This window comes from Leptidea sinapis, chromosome 39, assembly GCF_905404315.1.
Source record: "Leptidea sinapis chromosome 39, ilLepSina1.1, whole genome shotgun sequence".
Lineage (NCBI taxonomy): Eukaryota > Metazoa > Arthropoda > Insecta > Lepidoptera > Pieridae > Leptidea > Leptidea sinapis.
In genome coordinates this window covers 8,669,901-8,686,342 of record NC_066303.1, presented here as the reverse complement: position 1 = coordinate 8,686,342, position 16,442 = coordinate 8,669,901, and the positions used below count along the sequence as shown (strand labels likewise).

Sequence of the window (16,442 nt, the reverse complement as noted above, 5' to 3'; positions counted from 1 at the left end):
TGATTTTAATGAATTCGGTATCAGTTTAAAGTTAAGAGTTGAACCTTTAAAATGATGTTGTGACATGACATTTTTATGATAATTAAAAAATTATTTCGTAGGTAAGCAAGATCGCGCGGAACCAATTTCAAGTAAGTGATTGCAAACTTTTGCTCGCGACTGTATTATCACAAGAATATTTAACGTTTGAGAAGACAATGAACATCCATAAAACAATGACAATTTCCAATTTAAACGTGATATTATTGTTTTTAATTATTTAACTGTATTGCCAGAGTATTATACCTAAGCTGAGTAAAATCAGTAAATGATAAACTGTTAGAGCTTAGTATTGTGTTACACATTACAATTTTCATTCAACTTTTCGGTCTAACTCAAATTAAAGATTACAAAAATTATCAACTTTCTTCAACCTACTTACTAAAATTGAAAAGAATAATCCTAATTTATGCTCAAGTCACCGATTTGATTGATCGAAAACCGTCTTTATAACCAAGACGTAAGGTAAACCTTTCATTTGACGCTTTCAGTCACTTTAATCTGGTAGACTTAAAACCTTTTCCTGTGAACGAAAAAAAGGTAAAAATATATCGAATGCCGAAAAACGATAAAATCTTAGCGACACTTTTTGTGGCTGCAATTATCTCCGGCTGCACTGATTTTGACGGGACTTTCACTAATTAGATGTATTTCACATTATAACGAGTAAATTAGGTTATTTTCATTTTAAAAAATAAATTAGTTTTTGTGCAAAATATTTTATCCTCAAAATTGTAATCAAAATCCCATTCAATGCTCAAACTGCCACATGAACGAAATATTACTTATTAATAGTACTTGGTTGAGCTGTCTGGTTTCTTTAGCTTGGTCTTAAATTTTGGTTGGGATTGTCTGATGTGTATTCAGGTACCGCAAAATTTGAAAAACGTCTGTGCTTGTATTCCACAGTATGGTCACTAAAACTGCTGGATCTAGTGTTAAATGAAGCTCTTTCTATGGACCCTGTATTTAAATAACCCTTGAGGTAAGAGATAGGTTGGCAAACGTTGCACTGTGCAGTGTTGGCGTCTCTAACTCTGTTATCATGCTGACAAGGGGACTGTAGTTTGCTCATGTGTAGCACTTGCTCGGTATGCCGCAACTTCACACTGAGATGGCCAGCAACACAGAGGCAGTAGGATCTCTGAAACAAACATAAATACCAAAATATCATATGTAAAAATTCACTTGCAATAACATGCGTTTAAATAAGTATCAATATATTATATTTTAAAATAATAAAAAAACGCAATAATAGCATTCTGAACTAAAAGTAGAATATTAATTTAAATATTATTTCGTTCTATAGCGGTATAAACACAAACAGTTGAATATAACCGTAAAAAATAAATGATTGTATTGTCCTCAATCCTTGATACGTTTACAAATTTTCAACGACGTCTTGAAGGTGGTGAAGTGACTAACATGTTAAACACAGATGACAAAGACGATGTAAATACTGCGTAGGTATTAAGAAGCGGGACTACCTAAGTAAAAATTGACATTTACTCTAGTATGAAACATGCAGAGATTTGACATAAGTTTGAAATAGTAGTAATTACAGTATGGCTATTGGCGATGAAGTATAATCCGGCTATGTTTAAAAGCGAACAGTTGCTTAAAACGTAGTAGATTTCGGCTATCTCCGTTTTTTACAAGATTATAGCCGTCATCTGTCAATCTATCACTGCACGTTTCATACCATCAATTGATTTGCTTTTTTCTTAGAGAGTTTCGCTTGGCTGACAAATGGACAGAGGTCAAGCTGATATATAGCAATAAAAATAAACACAAGGGTTTGTTAAATTAAAGTAAAAGCAGTAGTACTATATGAAAAATTATATACTGTCGAATCACTAAGCAAATAATGTGAATGAATAATATTCCCTTGTCAGTGATTAATGTACGGTCTACATAACAACGAGTGACAACCCATGACAATTCCCAAGCCCCAATTAATAATAACAATATAGGCAACGTTTTCAAATAAATCGGCAAGCAAATGAACGCAATAAAAAATACTCCGAGCCACTCTTAGCACAATCCCGCGAAACACTTGAATATGCCAAAAGCAATCAGGTCATATGCGTTATATTTGCACTTTCGAGAATTCAAACTTTAACTGTCTTACTAATAAACGCAATGTAAGTTACTCCTACTTTAAAATTACTTCTCCCTGTCATGTGATTCTGTAGTGACATAGGTAAGATAAAGACAAAAAGCCTGTCTAGTCTGGCCATAAATATTGTTACAACTAACAAACTACTTACTAATTTTTATTTCTTTTTTAATTTGAATTTGGAATGCTTCTATAATAAAAGTTAGAAACCACGACCATTTCCCGCCATTTCACTTTTTTTTTCGCGGTAAATATTAAATCACAATTTCATGAAATGGGTTGTTACTTAGAGAAGACAAAATTATAGTGTGTTTGCCTTGCACACAGTCGGTATGAAGCTGTCGATCATTTTCAAGATACTTCAAAAGCTCATACCCACATGTCCTCTGTCGAAGACCATAAAAGATCGGGGCTGCCACATGCTATTAGAACTAAAAATGCTGTTAAAGCCAGAATTCGCCGGAATCCTCCATTCCTTATGAAAACAAAAAAAATATCGTGAGAACTGATGATTCTTTCACGTATCACGAAATCTAAATATCATAATTAATACCTACAGTTGAAGAGAGAGGCTCGATCAAAATGCTCGCTGTCCCGCGTGTGAAAATACAGAAATATGCTTTTCACTGATGAACAATTTTTCACAATTGAAGAGTAGTACAACAAGCTCATAGCTACAAAGAAAATAGGAACGACAGTACTAAAATTGTCACAAAATTTCATTTTTGTGGAAATGCAGTTCAGACTTCAGCCAAAGTGTATCAAGAAACTGTCTTATTATATCGGCTTATGAAACCTCTTAATAAAATCGTTTCTTAAAATGTACTTAATTGGGCTTTCTAGCAAGACTGCACCTACTCACAAGCTGAAACTACCCAAGCTTGGCTGAAAGTCATCGTTCCGGACTTTATAATAGCTGATGAATGTCCTTCGTCTAACGAAATATAACAAAATACGAACCCTTGTTCTACAAATTATGCTAAGGTTTAGAAGATATGACTTTCTCTAAACGACACGCCCACTTCGAGTCGCTTAAGATATCTCCAGGACAAGCAGTGACTAAATTTCCCACGGAAACAATGCGAAAATACACCGATTCGTGCATAGCATAATTAAAGCCCTTATATTTTATTGCCCACACTTTAATAAATAAATTAATAAATACATATATAAGTTTAATTAAGACTTATTATGTTATTACTATATATGAATTGAACGAAAACCCCATATATAAAAATTATCTTTTACCTTTTTAGAGCCTTTTTTTTTATCATCTTCAATTATAATTTATTTATATTTAGACTGACGACATTTGCAGTAGGGTATGAAAATGACAGGTGTCTCTGTTGTACTGATTAGTCAAGTATACTGTAAAAGACAGTGTTAAATTATTATACTGAAACAGAGCGCGAGTAAGTTGTTCGACACCTAGGTGCCATGATTATTGCAATATATTTCGATGTTAAATTCTTGACGCGTTTAATGCAAATAGAGTGGACGTCTTCCAAAATCGTTTCACGAATGTGAAAAATGCTTGCCAAATTAATGGACGTCGTCCAGCTATTAATTTTCGAACAGATTGAAATCCAGGAAACCAATCCAAAGGGACGTCATTCGCGGCCGACTGTCAAAGTCAAAATCGTGCACGGCAATTGGAAGACATCCGAATTGTCCATTAATGGGCAAAACCACGTCCATTCTGATTTTGGCGGTGGTTTATGCGCTACTGTGACTTTTTATCGAAATACACACTGCTACTGCCACCGTTAAAAAATCCATTGTATTCTTTGTTCCGTAATGTATATTACGAATAGCGTGCAACGTTCGAAGTGACGGCGCGTTTGTACAGATGAAGGTAAAGTCAATATGCCTTTAATCTGGAGAACTTAAAATAGGAAGAATTCCATTTGGAAGCATTCCAAACGGATGTCTCGTCAGTAGCTAAGTATACTTTTAGGATAGAGAAATATAGCGATCAGGGAAAAATGATGAGTGAATTTCTGCGATGCATATTACAATTGTAATTGCATATGTATTCACCACTATTACCACCATTCTACTCCGAAAAATATCCCTTCAATTTGTTGTGGATCTACATTCAACATACATACATATTTATTCTGGTAATTCTATACATAACGAAACATGTTTTTACACTGTTTTTTTTTACAAATGTAATGTAAAAGTTTTGGCACGTAGAATAAAATTATATGGGTTTAAAGGTTTTTGTTTTGTTACGCCAAACAAATATAAACTTGTAACGTGCATTATTTACACATACACTTTTATACTTTACTTACTTCGATTATATAGGTATGTCGATTAAGGGTATTGGCTATAAAAACGGCAAATAATTAGTCAAGAAATTATCGTAAGTATAACATCTTTTTGTACTTTATTTCCCAATGAATACTTAGAATGAAATCAGGCTTATTATAACACGTCTCATTCGAATGGTTCTGCTCGTACAACTATTTTAGTAGATAGCGTTGTCAATTGAACATTACGTATAGACGACTATCTTTATTTGCATTAATGTATGTTTATTTATTAATTACAACCTACATTATGTATAAAGAATTGAGGACAGTTTATCTTCTCTATGACATTGTGTATTGATGATTACATAGACACATTTAAATGTCTGTTATTAAAGTTGCAAGCAAATGGCATATCTGCCAATGGATGAACTATGCTGAATTCAACGCCTCTTGTGATTGCCTTAAATATTTGAAATAAAAATGTCATCAAATTTAGTATACAAATCATCATCATTATCATCAGCCGGAAGACGTCCACTGCTGGTCAAAGGCCTCCCCCGAAGATCCCCACGAATATCGGTCCTGCGCTGTCCTCATTCAACTTATTCCGGCGATCTTGACCAGATCGTCAGTCCATCTTGTGGGAGGCTTAGCAACACTACGTCTTTCGGTACGTGGTCGCCATTCGAGGACTTGACTGCTCCATCGGCCATCTGTCAGTCGAACTATGTGCCCTGCCCACAGCCATTTCAATTTTGCTATCATTTGAGTTACGTAGGCAGCTTTGGTTCTCCTACGGATCCCCTCAATTCTGATTCGATCTCGTTGGGAAAGTCCGAGCATAGTCCTCTCCATACAAATAGAACAATATATTCGTAGAAGTGTGTTTATAGTATGATTCATTTTATATAATACAACGTAAAGAAAAAGAATATTAATATTCATAATTACGGCGCATTTATTAAAGCTAAGCATTGCATCGATACTTTTGCTACTTTCTACTTTAATTTCGCTCTACTCAATGATATTTACGGAATGAAAATTCATCAAATCGTAACATTAAGACTTTCGATTGACATACCCTCTTTTAGTTAGTTCTCATTCTCATATTTAAACAATTCATTTTAAAAGAAACAGAAATAGGCGTACCTGATAATGAACGCTTTTCAAAACGATGGAAAAAAAAGTGTAGTAACAGCTTGTGATTTTGAAATACTGAGAGGTTTGGTCAAGGAGATTCATGAAAGTGTTACAGAAATAAGTAGAGGGAATATAATAGAATGTAAAATAGGGAAATGTATTGGTATATAACGTTTCGTTTAAAAAGAACCAAAGATAAGGGAAGAAAGGATAAAAGGGTTGTTGCGAGTGGAAGGAGTAAGTAAAGTACGACAGAACCGTGACAATCTGAGGTTTGTAATGATTTAAAATACACAAAACAAATTTTGAAATGCGATGTTAATAGTTGTTCCGACGGTTGCAGGTGACAGAATGTCTCGGAACAAAGACAAGCACGAGGGTGCGAGCGCGCGCACATACCACATCATGTCGGAAGCAGAGCGGGCATCTGGCAGACGCGGTGGCTGGAATACGCTTGAGGTAACGTGCATGACTTACAACGAAGTACTTCTACTTACTATCAAGAAACAAGGTGTCCATTGGCAACGGCTTGTTTCTTTGGACTTGTGCTCTGCTGCGTCTGTAGCGGAAAGCATTTGGAAAACTTGTTTGATTGGATTGATGCTGCTGATTTCATGTAAGCAACAAACTCGATCATCACCCTCACCACCCGAATGTGCGATAAACAAGCCACGAGCTTAGCATACGGTTTGCCGCTTATCAATTAGATAATAATGTCATCTGTTTGCAAAATTATTGCAGATTCATTTTTATAACATTAATATAACACAGCTAAGATTGTATTATTTTGTTTCTGATCACACACTGCTGAAGCTCAGTAAGATCTTGCATTGGAACGTGTTTTGATTCAAGCAATATTACCTCATTCATACAATGGGTAATCGCCTATGCTCTCTTGCAACACTACAAGAATCATAAGCGGTTATATTTCCGGATAAACTTTCTCTCCTTCGTTGAAACATAGATTTTTTTTTAAAAAGATCAATATTATCATTATCTGTCTTTTGACATTTTTTTGATATGTTCATTAGTGCTAGATTGCTTCAAACAGGGTTTAATCATACAATCTGAAACCAGAAGCCTAGTATACGAATCCGGCACCTATAAGCGAAATAATTAGTACACTCTGACATATTATTTTTTGTTCCTGTTCAGATTCCAAATGTTTGTTACGATTGGTTAAGTTTTGGAGGAGGCCGAGAACGAAACCTTGATTTTTGAGTTTTTTTTACCAGAGTTTAAAGTCAAAGGTGCAGTTGTCCTTATCCCATTGATTGTTGTCCTGCCCGCGTTAAGGCGACAGAAATATTGATTTCGAGTAATTTTGATCTAGTGTTGAACACTAAGAAAGATTAGAGTCGAGTATGTTTGGAAGAATGGCCACTAATATATCTTCTTAAGGCTGATAGTTCAGTCTAGGTTATACCATTGATAAACTGACTAGTAAGGAACAAGAAAAGGTAAACATAGTCCGCACGCGATAAGACACGCGATAAGAATGGTATCTGTTGTCGATTACACGTATGTAAAGTAAGAATTTTGCTCATTCTAATTGTTTAGAACTTTTATGCTATCCTTACCTCGCTCGAGAAAAGGGCAATTTTGAATTACTTCGAGGCTAGTGCTTTAAATATTGTAACACAAAATCACATGAGCTGTAAAACATTTAAATGACAGCGCAATGTTACATGAAGTGTGAAAAAAATATCGATTTGTTATAAGTAATTGTTGATTTTAATAATATATTTAATTACATTGTTAAGACGTTATGTAATTAATTCGTGTAATTTTATTGTAAAATAGGATACCGGTCAAAACGCCAGAAGCGCCCCCATTTTAAGTTTAACAATAATGTGTACACAATTTCCATTTTTTCATCTCACATCGTACATCTGTAGCCTCTTAATAAAATCAATTACCGGTTACAGTTTTCCCGAACCAATACCACTTAACCTCCACCTTCGCAAGACACGCCACAAGTTAGGATATCATCCCCACCATCTGTATGTGTGGTGGGCGGTCCTCCACAGTGCGGTTTTCAAGAAGCTTTCTTCTACGTCCTACAAAGCTGTGGAATGAGCTTCTTTGTGCGGTGTTTCCGGGACGATACGACATGGCTACCTTCAAAAAAAGCGCGTACACCTTCCTTAGAGGCTGGCAACGCTCCTGTGATTCCTCTGGTGTTGCAAGAGAATGTGGGCTGTGGTGATGACTTAACACCAGGTGACCCGTACGCTAGTTTGTCCTCCTATTCCATAAAAAACTACCACCTGACAAAGAAACCATGTTGCGTTTTATTTGCATAGATTGATTAAGAGCGCGTTCGCACTACGTCCGATCAGAGTCCGATTCATATCCGTAATAACACGGTCCGAAGTAGTCGTAGAACTATTATTATAGCAATCAAACAAAAAAGCGCTCTAAGGCTGAGATCTACCAGTGGGAGGCTCCTTTGCAGCGGATGCCGGCTAGATTATGGGTACGGCGCCTGTTTCTACCGTGAAGCAGTAATGTTTAAGCATTACTGTGTTTCGGTTTGAAGGGCGCCGTAGCTAGTGAAATTACTGGGCAAATGAGACTTGACAACTTATGTCTCAAGGTGATGACGAGCGCAGTTGTAGAGCCACTCGGAATTTTTGAGTTTTTCAATAATCCTGAGCGGCACTGCATTGTAATGGGCAGGGTGTATCAATTATCATCAGCTGAACGTCCTGCTCGTCTCGTCCCTTATTTTCATAAAAAAAAATCTATAAAGTCTATCTTTACTTACCCAAAACTTTGCTGAGTGATAAAACGAGAACTTGACTTTTGCATTGGGCCGTATTAGCGAAATAATAACGTCATAAAAACGAAACCAAAGATTATGCAAAGCTTACACTCAGATAAGTTTTACGTAAGTAAAGTCTGAGCAAAGTCTAAGTATGCTCTATAGATCTCGGATTTAATATACGCGTACAGTAAGTATATAATATTCTTATAACTATTGTAAAACTTGTTTTTAATTAAAAGATGACATTGCAAATTTACATAAAATTTATCATAGCGTCCGATTTTTTAATTCTCTCACAGTTCGTGGTATTAATTATTATTATAATATTTACTGATGTATGTATGACGTACGAAAATTACAAGCGTTATGATGATAATAACAGCGACTTTGATATTGTTTTGTTTATGTTATTTAATCAGCACAGTTGCATTCGCAGTACGTGTCATATTAATATATTACTAGCTGACCCGACAGACGTTGTTCTGTATATAATAAATAAAATAATGTTTTTATATGAATTTGTCAATAATACCTATATCATAACATCAAAAATTACTTCGTAAAATATGCACCCTGCTGTCCTAATGAAATTGTTTCACAGCAGAGCTGTCAAACCGTGCGTCAATAAATTCTCTCATAGAAATTATGTATGGACACATCAAAGGAAAAAGAAATTTGTTGTTTTTATTTAATTTAGCAGCATTTTCCTATTTATTCACCTTTTAAACCTTCTGTGGACTTCCACAAATAATTCAAGACCAAAATTAGTTAAATCGGTCCAGCCGTTCTCGAGTTTTAGCGAGACTAACGAACAGCAATTCATTTATATACATATATATTTAAGAGATTTCCACGTATATAGTCAGTAGTAGTCACTCATCACGATATATCTGGAACCATTAGAGCTAAAGACTTGAAATTTGGTAGGAATATTCTTTTCACCGAGTAGAGGTGAGCCTTTGCTCACGAAATTCCATCCGCAAGTTTTTTTTTTATTATGAACAGAACTACGTCTGTCGGGTCAGCTAGTTTAAATATAAGTAGGTTGTACTTTGGGTCACATTTACGTAGAGGTGTAGAGACATGATCGGTCTAGGAAATTACCCAAAAACTAATTTATTTATGCATAATTTGATCAACATTTTAACCCTTCTCTCTCAATACATTTAAGTAAGTTAGAAATAAATATTACTTCATTCAATTCATGAAGGAAGAATAAACTGTACGTGCCGTTTAAAACGTTAGCTATAGCTAAGGACTCCTTCATTGGTTTTAAATCTAATATATAAAATTCTCATGTCGCGGTGTTTGAAGTTAAACGCCTTCGAAACGGCTTGACCGATTCTCATGAAATTTTGAGTGCATATTGGGTAGGTCTAAGAATCGGACAACATCTATTTTTCATCCCCCTAAATGTTTAGGGTGGTCCACAATTTTTTTCTAAAATTTTTTAGACATTTTTTTTTAAATTTTTTTGATTATGAGTCAGCATTAAAAAATACATACAACTTCAAATTTTCACCATCTACGATCAACAGTTACTTTTGTATCGCGATTTTAATATCGGCAATACAGCGTTTGCTGGGTCAGCTAGTTATACAATAAAATAATAGACAGGCACAAACTCACTGAGCACAAATTCAAGAAATATATTAAAGCTTCTTTGACAAAGAGGGCTTCCTATAGTATAGTAGATTATATCGAAGATAATAATGCATGGTTCTGCGCAGGTAAAATATTGAATTGAATAGGCTAAGCAATTTGTAAGTATAATTTAAATATTATACTAACGATGGGCTGCGAGTTTCTTATCGGTTCTTCTCCACATGTCAAAGCCCTTTTACGAACTGATGTAGCTTCGTAGCTTTTACCAAGTGTTGTTGTACTTCGCACATGCCTATCTATACTAATATTATAAAGCTGCAGTGTTTGTTTGTTTGTTTGAAAGCGCTAATCTCTGGTACTACTGGTCCGATTTGAATGATTCTTTCAGTGTTGGGTAGACCATTTGTACACCACAGTATGTTTTCAAAATTAGGGATCCGTAATAAAATTGCTATTTTGTAACACAAGGTGTAAAATCGAAAACCTATTTTTGCGTGCGCTGCAAAAACTATTGACAATAGAACAAAATGATGTACAGGCTATAATATAGGCAATATTTTATTACTTATAAAACTATCGCGTGAATTATACTTTATATGGCAAAACAACGTTTGCCGGGTCGGCTAGTGTGTTATATAACGTTTTAGTTTCAATTCAACCCTTAAAATCTTTGCTATCTAAAATTTAAGGTAGGTTGTTGAAATTTTGAAAATAAAAGTGTTTGGGCCACAACAACGGTACCCGATGAACGTACACATGAAATAAATATTATTTAACGGTAAGCTTGGGGCCGTGTGTGTCACCACTTGGTGATATTCAAGCGGTGAAACAATATGTATATTTATATTATATTACTATAAATTTGCATGGCGGCCATTTTGTAAGCCCGCCATATTTGTTTTTTTATTTGTTGCTCAGCAGCAATAGTAATAATTCAAAGTTTATTGAAAATTTCATTCTATCTTATTATTGAGGTTAATTAGATACATCCCGATTTAGATAATTAATACGTCTAGATATACTGTGACAGCTGTCAAAACGTGGAAAAAATGTTGACATTTAACCTCTATTTTGAGCAACGCTAAAACAAGTGACATACGTATCGCGAGTGTAAGACGTAACTTGTCACGCACACTACAGTAGTAAACCTGGCCTGTTGTCATACAGGCGTTGCATCGCCAAAAACCTCATTGTGAAACAAGGATAACTTTTAATATATTGTAAAAAAAAATCACTTGGCGTCGGAACAGCACTAAATACATTATTATATTTTTAGAAAATATTACATGCAACTTCAAAATGTTGTTTACTTTTAAACTCAAAATTTTATTGCTATTGGTCAATGCATATCATGCAAAACATTTGTGTATTTATAGTTGTTCAACAAAGTACAATTTATAAAAAATATTTCAAAGTTTTAATAGAATAGTGAATACTTACTGTCTTTGTAATATTATCTTTGTAACAGTTTTAATATATTGTTGTTCTGTTAAAGTTACTGTTACACGTACTCGTTAAATAAACTGACAACGATTACTGTCATGTTACAATTATTGTCAATTAGCTGTAATAAATGCAAGTACTTATAATTTTATAATTAATACTAGCTGACGCGACAGACGTTGTTCTGTATATAATAAATAAAATAATGTTTTTATATGACTTTGTCAATAATACCTATATCATAATATCAAAAATTATTTCGTAAAATATACACCCTGTAGTCGTAATTAAAATGTTTTACAGCAGAACTGTCAAACTGTGCGTCAATAAATTCTCTCATAGAAAATATGTATGGACACATCAAAGAAAAAATAAAATTGTTGTTTTTATTTAATTTAGCAGCATTTTCCTATTTATTCACCTTTTAAACCTTCTCTGGACTTCCACAAATAATTCAAGACCAAAATTAGCCAAATCGGTCCAGCCGTTCTCGAGTTTTAGCGAGACTAATAAAGAGCAATTCATTTTTATATATATAGATTGAAGGCAACTCATTATCTCTTATATATTGGTTTTATTTATAATGACGTTACTTTTAATTCTTGAATTGGAAGAGGATTCTTTAAAATTTGGGATTTTCTGAGAATTTTGAGCGGCACTACAATTGCGCTCATCACTTTGAGACATAAGATGTTTAGTCTCATTTGCCCATGTCTAATTTCACTAGCCCTTCAGACTGAAACACAGTAATGATTACACATTACTGCTTAGAACTAGATAAAAGTCTGCCTTCTCTTTTACTAGCCTCGCTTCAGAGAGCATGTCTCTTTTTCTTTCGTTCAGTTCTTACACCGTCGTATGTTATGGCAACCTAAAATGCGTTTCGCGCTCCTCTGAGAACTTTTAAAATTTTTAAACTTTTAAACGGTTAAATATGTTCTATCTGTTGAATTGATGAGACGTGGAACAAACAAACAAACTCACATTCGTATTTATAATATTATAATTTAAAATGTACATGATAACGACAGGAGCTATAAAGAAAAACATGACACCGAGCCCTCAATCATATTATTATCATACACTTTTGTAGTTAATGTTGCGATATTGTTGTCAAAAGTTAAACGGTGTTAGGGCTATACATATTTCAGCGACGATTTCTATCACGGCGACGCAACCAGTCGCCGCTACCAACAAAATGTATAGTGGTTCGTTGACAAAAATTCGCTGAAGCTCATCAACATAGACCTCATAATCACGTGAAGGTCGAGGCAATCCAGCTCCTTGGCAACACTGATATTAAGAAGTCTAAAACGAATAAAACCATTTGAGTTAGTGTAGTGCTAGTGAATTAGTGTAAAACAGTATAAAAATAGTGATATTGTAAAAGACACATGAACTAAGTGACTTCCCCTTAGCAGATACATTAACGGCCGTTCCCAATATACTATCTACAGATAGAGATAAATTGCTACCTTCTACTGTCAGTACTTAGCTGTCAATAATCTGAAGCTGTCCCAATATACCCGATAAGTCATTCTTATCGCCTTATATTGGGGCGCGTGATTTGCAATTTCCATACAAACTTTATACGTATTAAACCGTAATGCTTAAAGTAACCGCTTGCGCCCGTTTATGCGTACCTCACCCATAAATGGGCGCAAGCGGTTGAGTCGAAGGGAGAGGCGTTGGCGGTGAGTTTGGACATAGCGAAGGCCTTTGATCGGGTGTGGCATAAAGCGCTTATAGCGAAACTGCCATCCTATGGGCTTCCCGAGAAGTTGTGCAAATGGGTCACTAGCTTTTTGGCTGATCGGAGCATCAAGGTTGTTATCAACGGTGCATGCTCCGACTTAAAACCCATAAACTCTACGCTGTTTCTTCTGCATATCAATGATATGCTGCAAATCAGCAATATTCATTGCTATGCGGACGACAGCACGGGGTATGCTTCCTACACCGGCCGTGCCAACATGTCCCGGGATAGCGTCGACGAGAACCGGATCAAACTTGTGTCTGAAATCGAGACTATGCTTTGCTAAGTCTCGGAATGGGGCCGACAAAATTTAGTCCAATTCAACCCCAAGAAGACACAAGTTTGTGCGTTCACCACTAAAAAGTCTCCCTTTGTCGTATCCCCTCGATTCGAGATCACTCCTCTGACTGCCACAGCCTGTATTGGCATACTTGGCGTCGATATATCGAGCGACGTTCAGTTCCGTGGTCACTTGGAAGAGAAGGCCAAACTGGCCTCTAAAAAGCTTGGTGTACTCAGTAAGGCGAGACAGTACTTCACTAAAAGCCACCGCCTGCAACTTTATAAGGCGCAAATTCTGCCTCACATGGAGTACTGTTCTCACCTCTGGGCGGGTGCTCCCCAGTACCAGCTTCTTCCATTTGACCGCATACAACGAAGAGCGGCTCGAATCATCGACCATCAAGTCATCACCGATCGGCTTGATTCTCTAGCATTGCGTAGAGATGTGGGTTCTCTCTGCATCTTTTACCGCATTTATCACGGGGAGTGCTCAGAGGAGCTATTCGGGTTGATTCCAGCGGCCGAATTCCACCATCGGACATTACGTGCAAAGTACCATCCGCATCACGTAGACGTCTGGCATTCCACAACCGCGCGTTTTCTTCGAAATTTCTTGCCTCGCACAGCCACTTTGTGGAATCAACTAACGGCAGCGGTCTTCCCGAACAGATACGCCTTAGGGACCTTCAAGAAAAAAGCATACTCCCACCTTAAAGGCCGGCAACGCATTTCTTGACACACCTGTTGTTGCGGATGTCCATGGGCGGCCTCACCTCTCCCCATCCCGTGAGCCTCTTGCCCGTTTGCCCCCTCTCATATAAAAAAAAAAAATCGCTGGAAAGCTGTCGTCCCATTGACAGACAGCGTGCTCGGATAAGGTGAGTTACCGTCGATAAGTTTATTGGGACAGAAAAGTCAACGAAAGTTTCGATTTTTATCTCAAGTAAGAGATAAACTGAATATTGGGAACGGCCGTTAGAGGAGTGTTAATAGACACATTCTTAGTTTATAGACAATGATAATGATAAAAAGTTTAAAAAAATAATAGTAGCATGAAACCTATCGGAAAAGGAAGAGAATATTACAAAAATTAAAGGAAAAATAAAATACGGGCGATCTGAGGTCGGGAAGTGGAAAAGGGGGGGTGTTTACAGGTAAAAAACGAAAAATTAAATAACAAGTTGTACGTAAAAAAATATCTACAACTTTCGTTTTCATATTTTTTTCGCATAACCTCATAATTCAAATAACCAAGTTTTTGGATTTTTATTTTTGTCTTTTACAAAATAATTTGTAAGAATTATCGACCCTGGTCTATTAATCTATCTAGCAGTTTAAGTTAAAAGTAGAACTACTTACTTAAAGTTGGCTAAAGTTTAGGCTAGATTGTAATTCAAGTGGGGCAACATTATTATAATTAGATTATTATGTCCCCAGAGGTAAAATAATTATGGTAGTATTTTTAGCCTAGTGGTGAATTGCGTATTTTCTTGATTTTCAGATAACAGGAGGTGTGCGCGCCCTAGCGCCGCCGTTGTTCCAACTCACACACCTGACAGCGCTGTACCTCAACGACAACTCGCTGCAGAGGATCCCGCCCGACATCAACCTGCTGGTCAATCTCCACACCCTCGATATGTCCAACAACAAGCTGAGAACGCTGCCCGCGGAGATTGGCGATCTGATACAACTTAGGTAATTTGCACGTTATATTTCGGTGTATGTTTTTTTTTTACGGAAAAGGAGGACAAACGAGCATACGGGTCACCTGGTCTTAAGTGATCACCGCCCTCCACATTCTCTTGCAACACTAGTGGAATTACAGCAGGGTTGCTGACATTTGAGGAAGGAGTACAAGTTTTTTTTAAGCTACCCATGTCGTAACGTCCTGGAAACACCGCACGAGGAAGCTCAACACGGCTTTGAAGTACGTGGAAGAAAGTTTCTCGAAAACCGCACTGTGGGGGAATGCCATACATCCAGATGGTGGGGATGTTATCCTAATTTGTGTCGTGCCGTGCGAAGGTGGAATTCGGCGGCAGGAATCAGTTGAGACAGCTCTACGAAACACTCCCTGTGATTAATGCGAAGACAAACAATGAAGCGACGTTTCTACGCAACGTCAAGTGATACTTTTTCTTAGCAAGGTTTTACAGTCAGTGAAGATCAATCTACTTTTTCCATAAGGCAGACCCTAATATATCACAAAAAGCTCTATAAAGGTTTCCATAAAGAATATATATTTTAATGAATATTACGTTTCTCTAATGAAAGCTATGTATATTCACTTGAGACATGTTTCTGTAATTCGCCACACGTAGTGAGATGGTTGGTATCGTGTTGCTTATATGTAACGTTTTGGTTGTTTTGCGATGTCTTATACATCATAATGTTATTATTGACAGTATCTGCTCGATCCATGAATGAATATTATTTCCTGCAGCATAACATTCAGTTCTGCTGCCACATGATTTAATAATAACATCAAGAATCCTGTTGGTATTTTAACTTCTCTACTTTATTGATACTTTTCGAAGGACATGGAACTTTTCATCAATAGAATAATATTTATTTATATACAAGAATTTACATCGAAATTGAAATCTGTTTATAAATTTTAGTTTAGTTAAAACGTAAAACACTTTGATGTGAATTATGATGAATATTAAAATGATTCTCATTTAACACTATATAATTCATCGAATTCTTTATCTATTATTTTCAATATTTGTAATTATCTGTTATGTATTAAAACCACAGGCTTTCTAAGATTATCTGCTACATCTACTTACATCGTGCTTGTTGTATTAGACAGCTTGCATAAATATTAACTGACTTTCACTTTGCGAACGTTTTTCTTACAATATCATCTTATATTTAGATGTAATCATTGAGCGTTCATGGCTAGAATTCTGACGCAATAAAAAAAAAAACTATTCTGGTACAAAAATTGGCCCAAAATATATTTTAATTGTATGGCAATACTATTTAAAGATCACGTTACCTACATAAATACCAACTAGTAAG

The 16,442-nt window shown here is 35.9% G+C and overlaps 1 protein-coding gene across 2 annotated transcripts in view; it reads left to right on the top strand.

The window, feature by feature from the left end:
• Positions 1-16,442, top strand: part of LOC126976128 (CCR4-NOT transcription complex subunit 6) — a 275,491-nt gene that overhangs the window by 13,149 nt on the left and 245,900 nt on the right. For both annotated transcript variants that reach the window (XM_050824329.1, XM_050824328.1), the window contains exons 2-3: positions 5,903-6,018; positions 14,917-15,110. In XM_050824329.1, coding sequence (XP_050680286.1) covers positions 5,911-6,018; positions 14,917-15,110 — 302 coding nt within the window. In that variant the 5' untranslated portion in view covers positions 5,903-5,910. The remainder of the gene's footprint in view (positions 1-5,902; positions 6,019-14,916; positions 15,111-16,442) is intronic.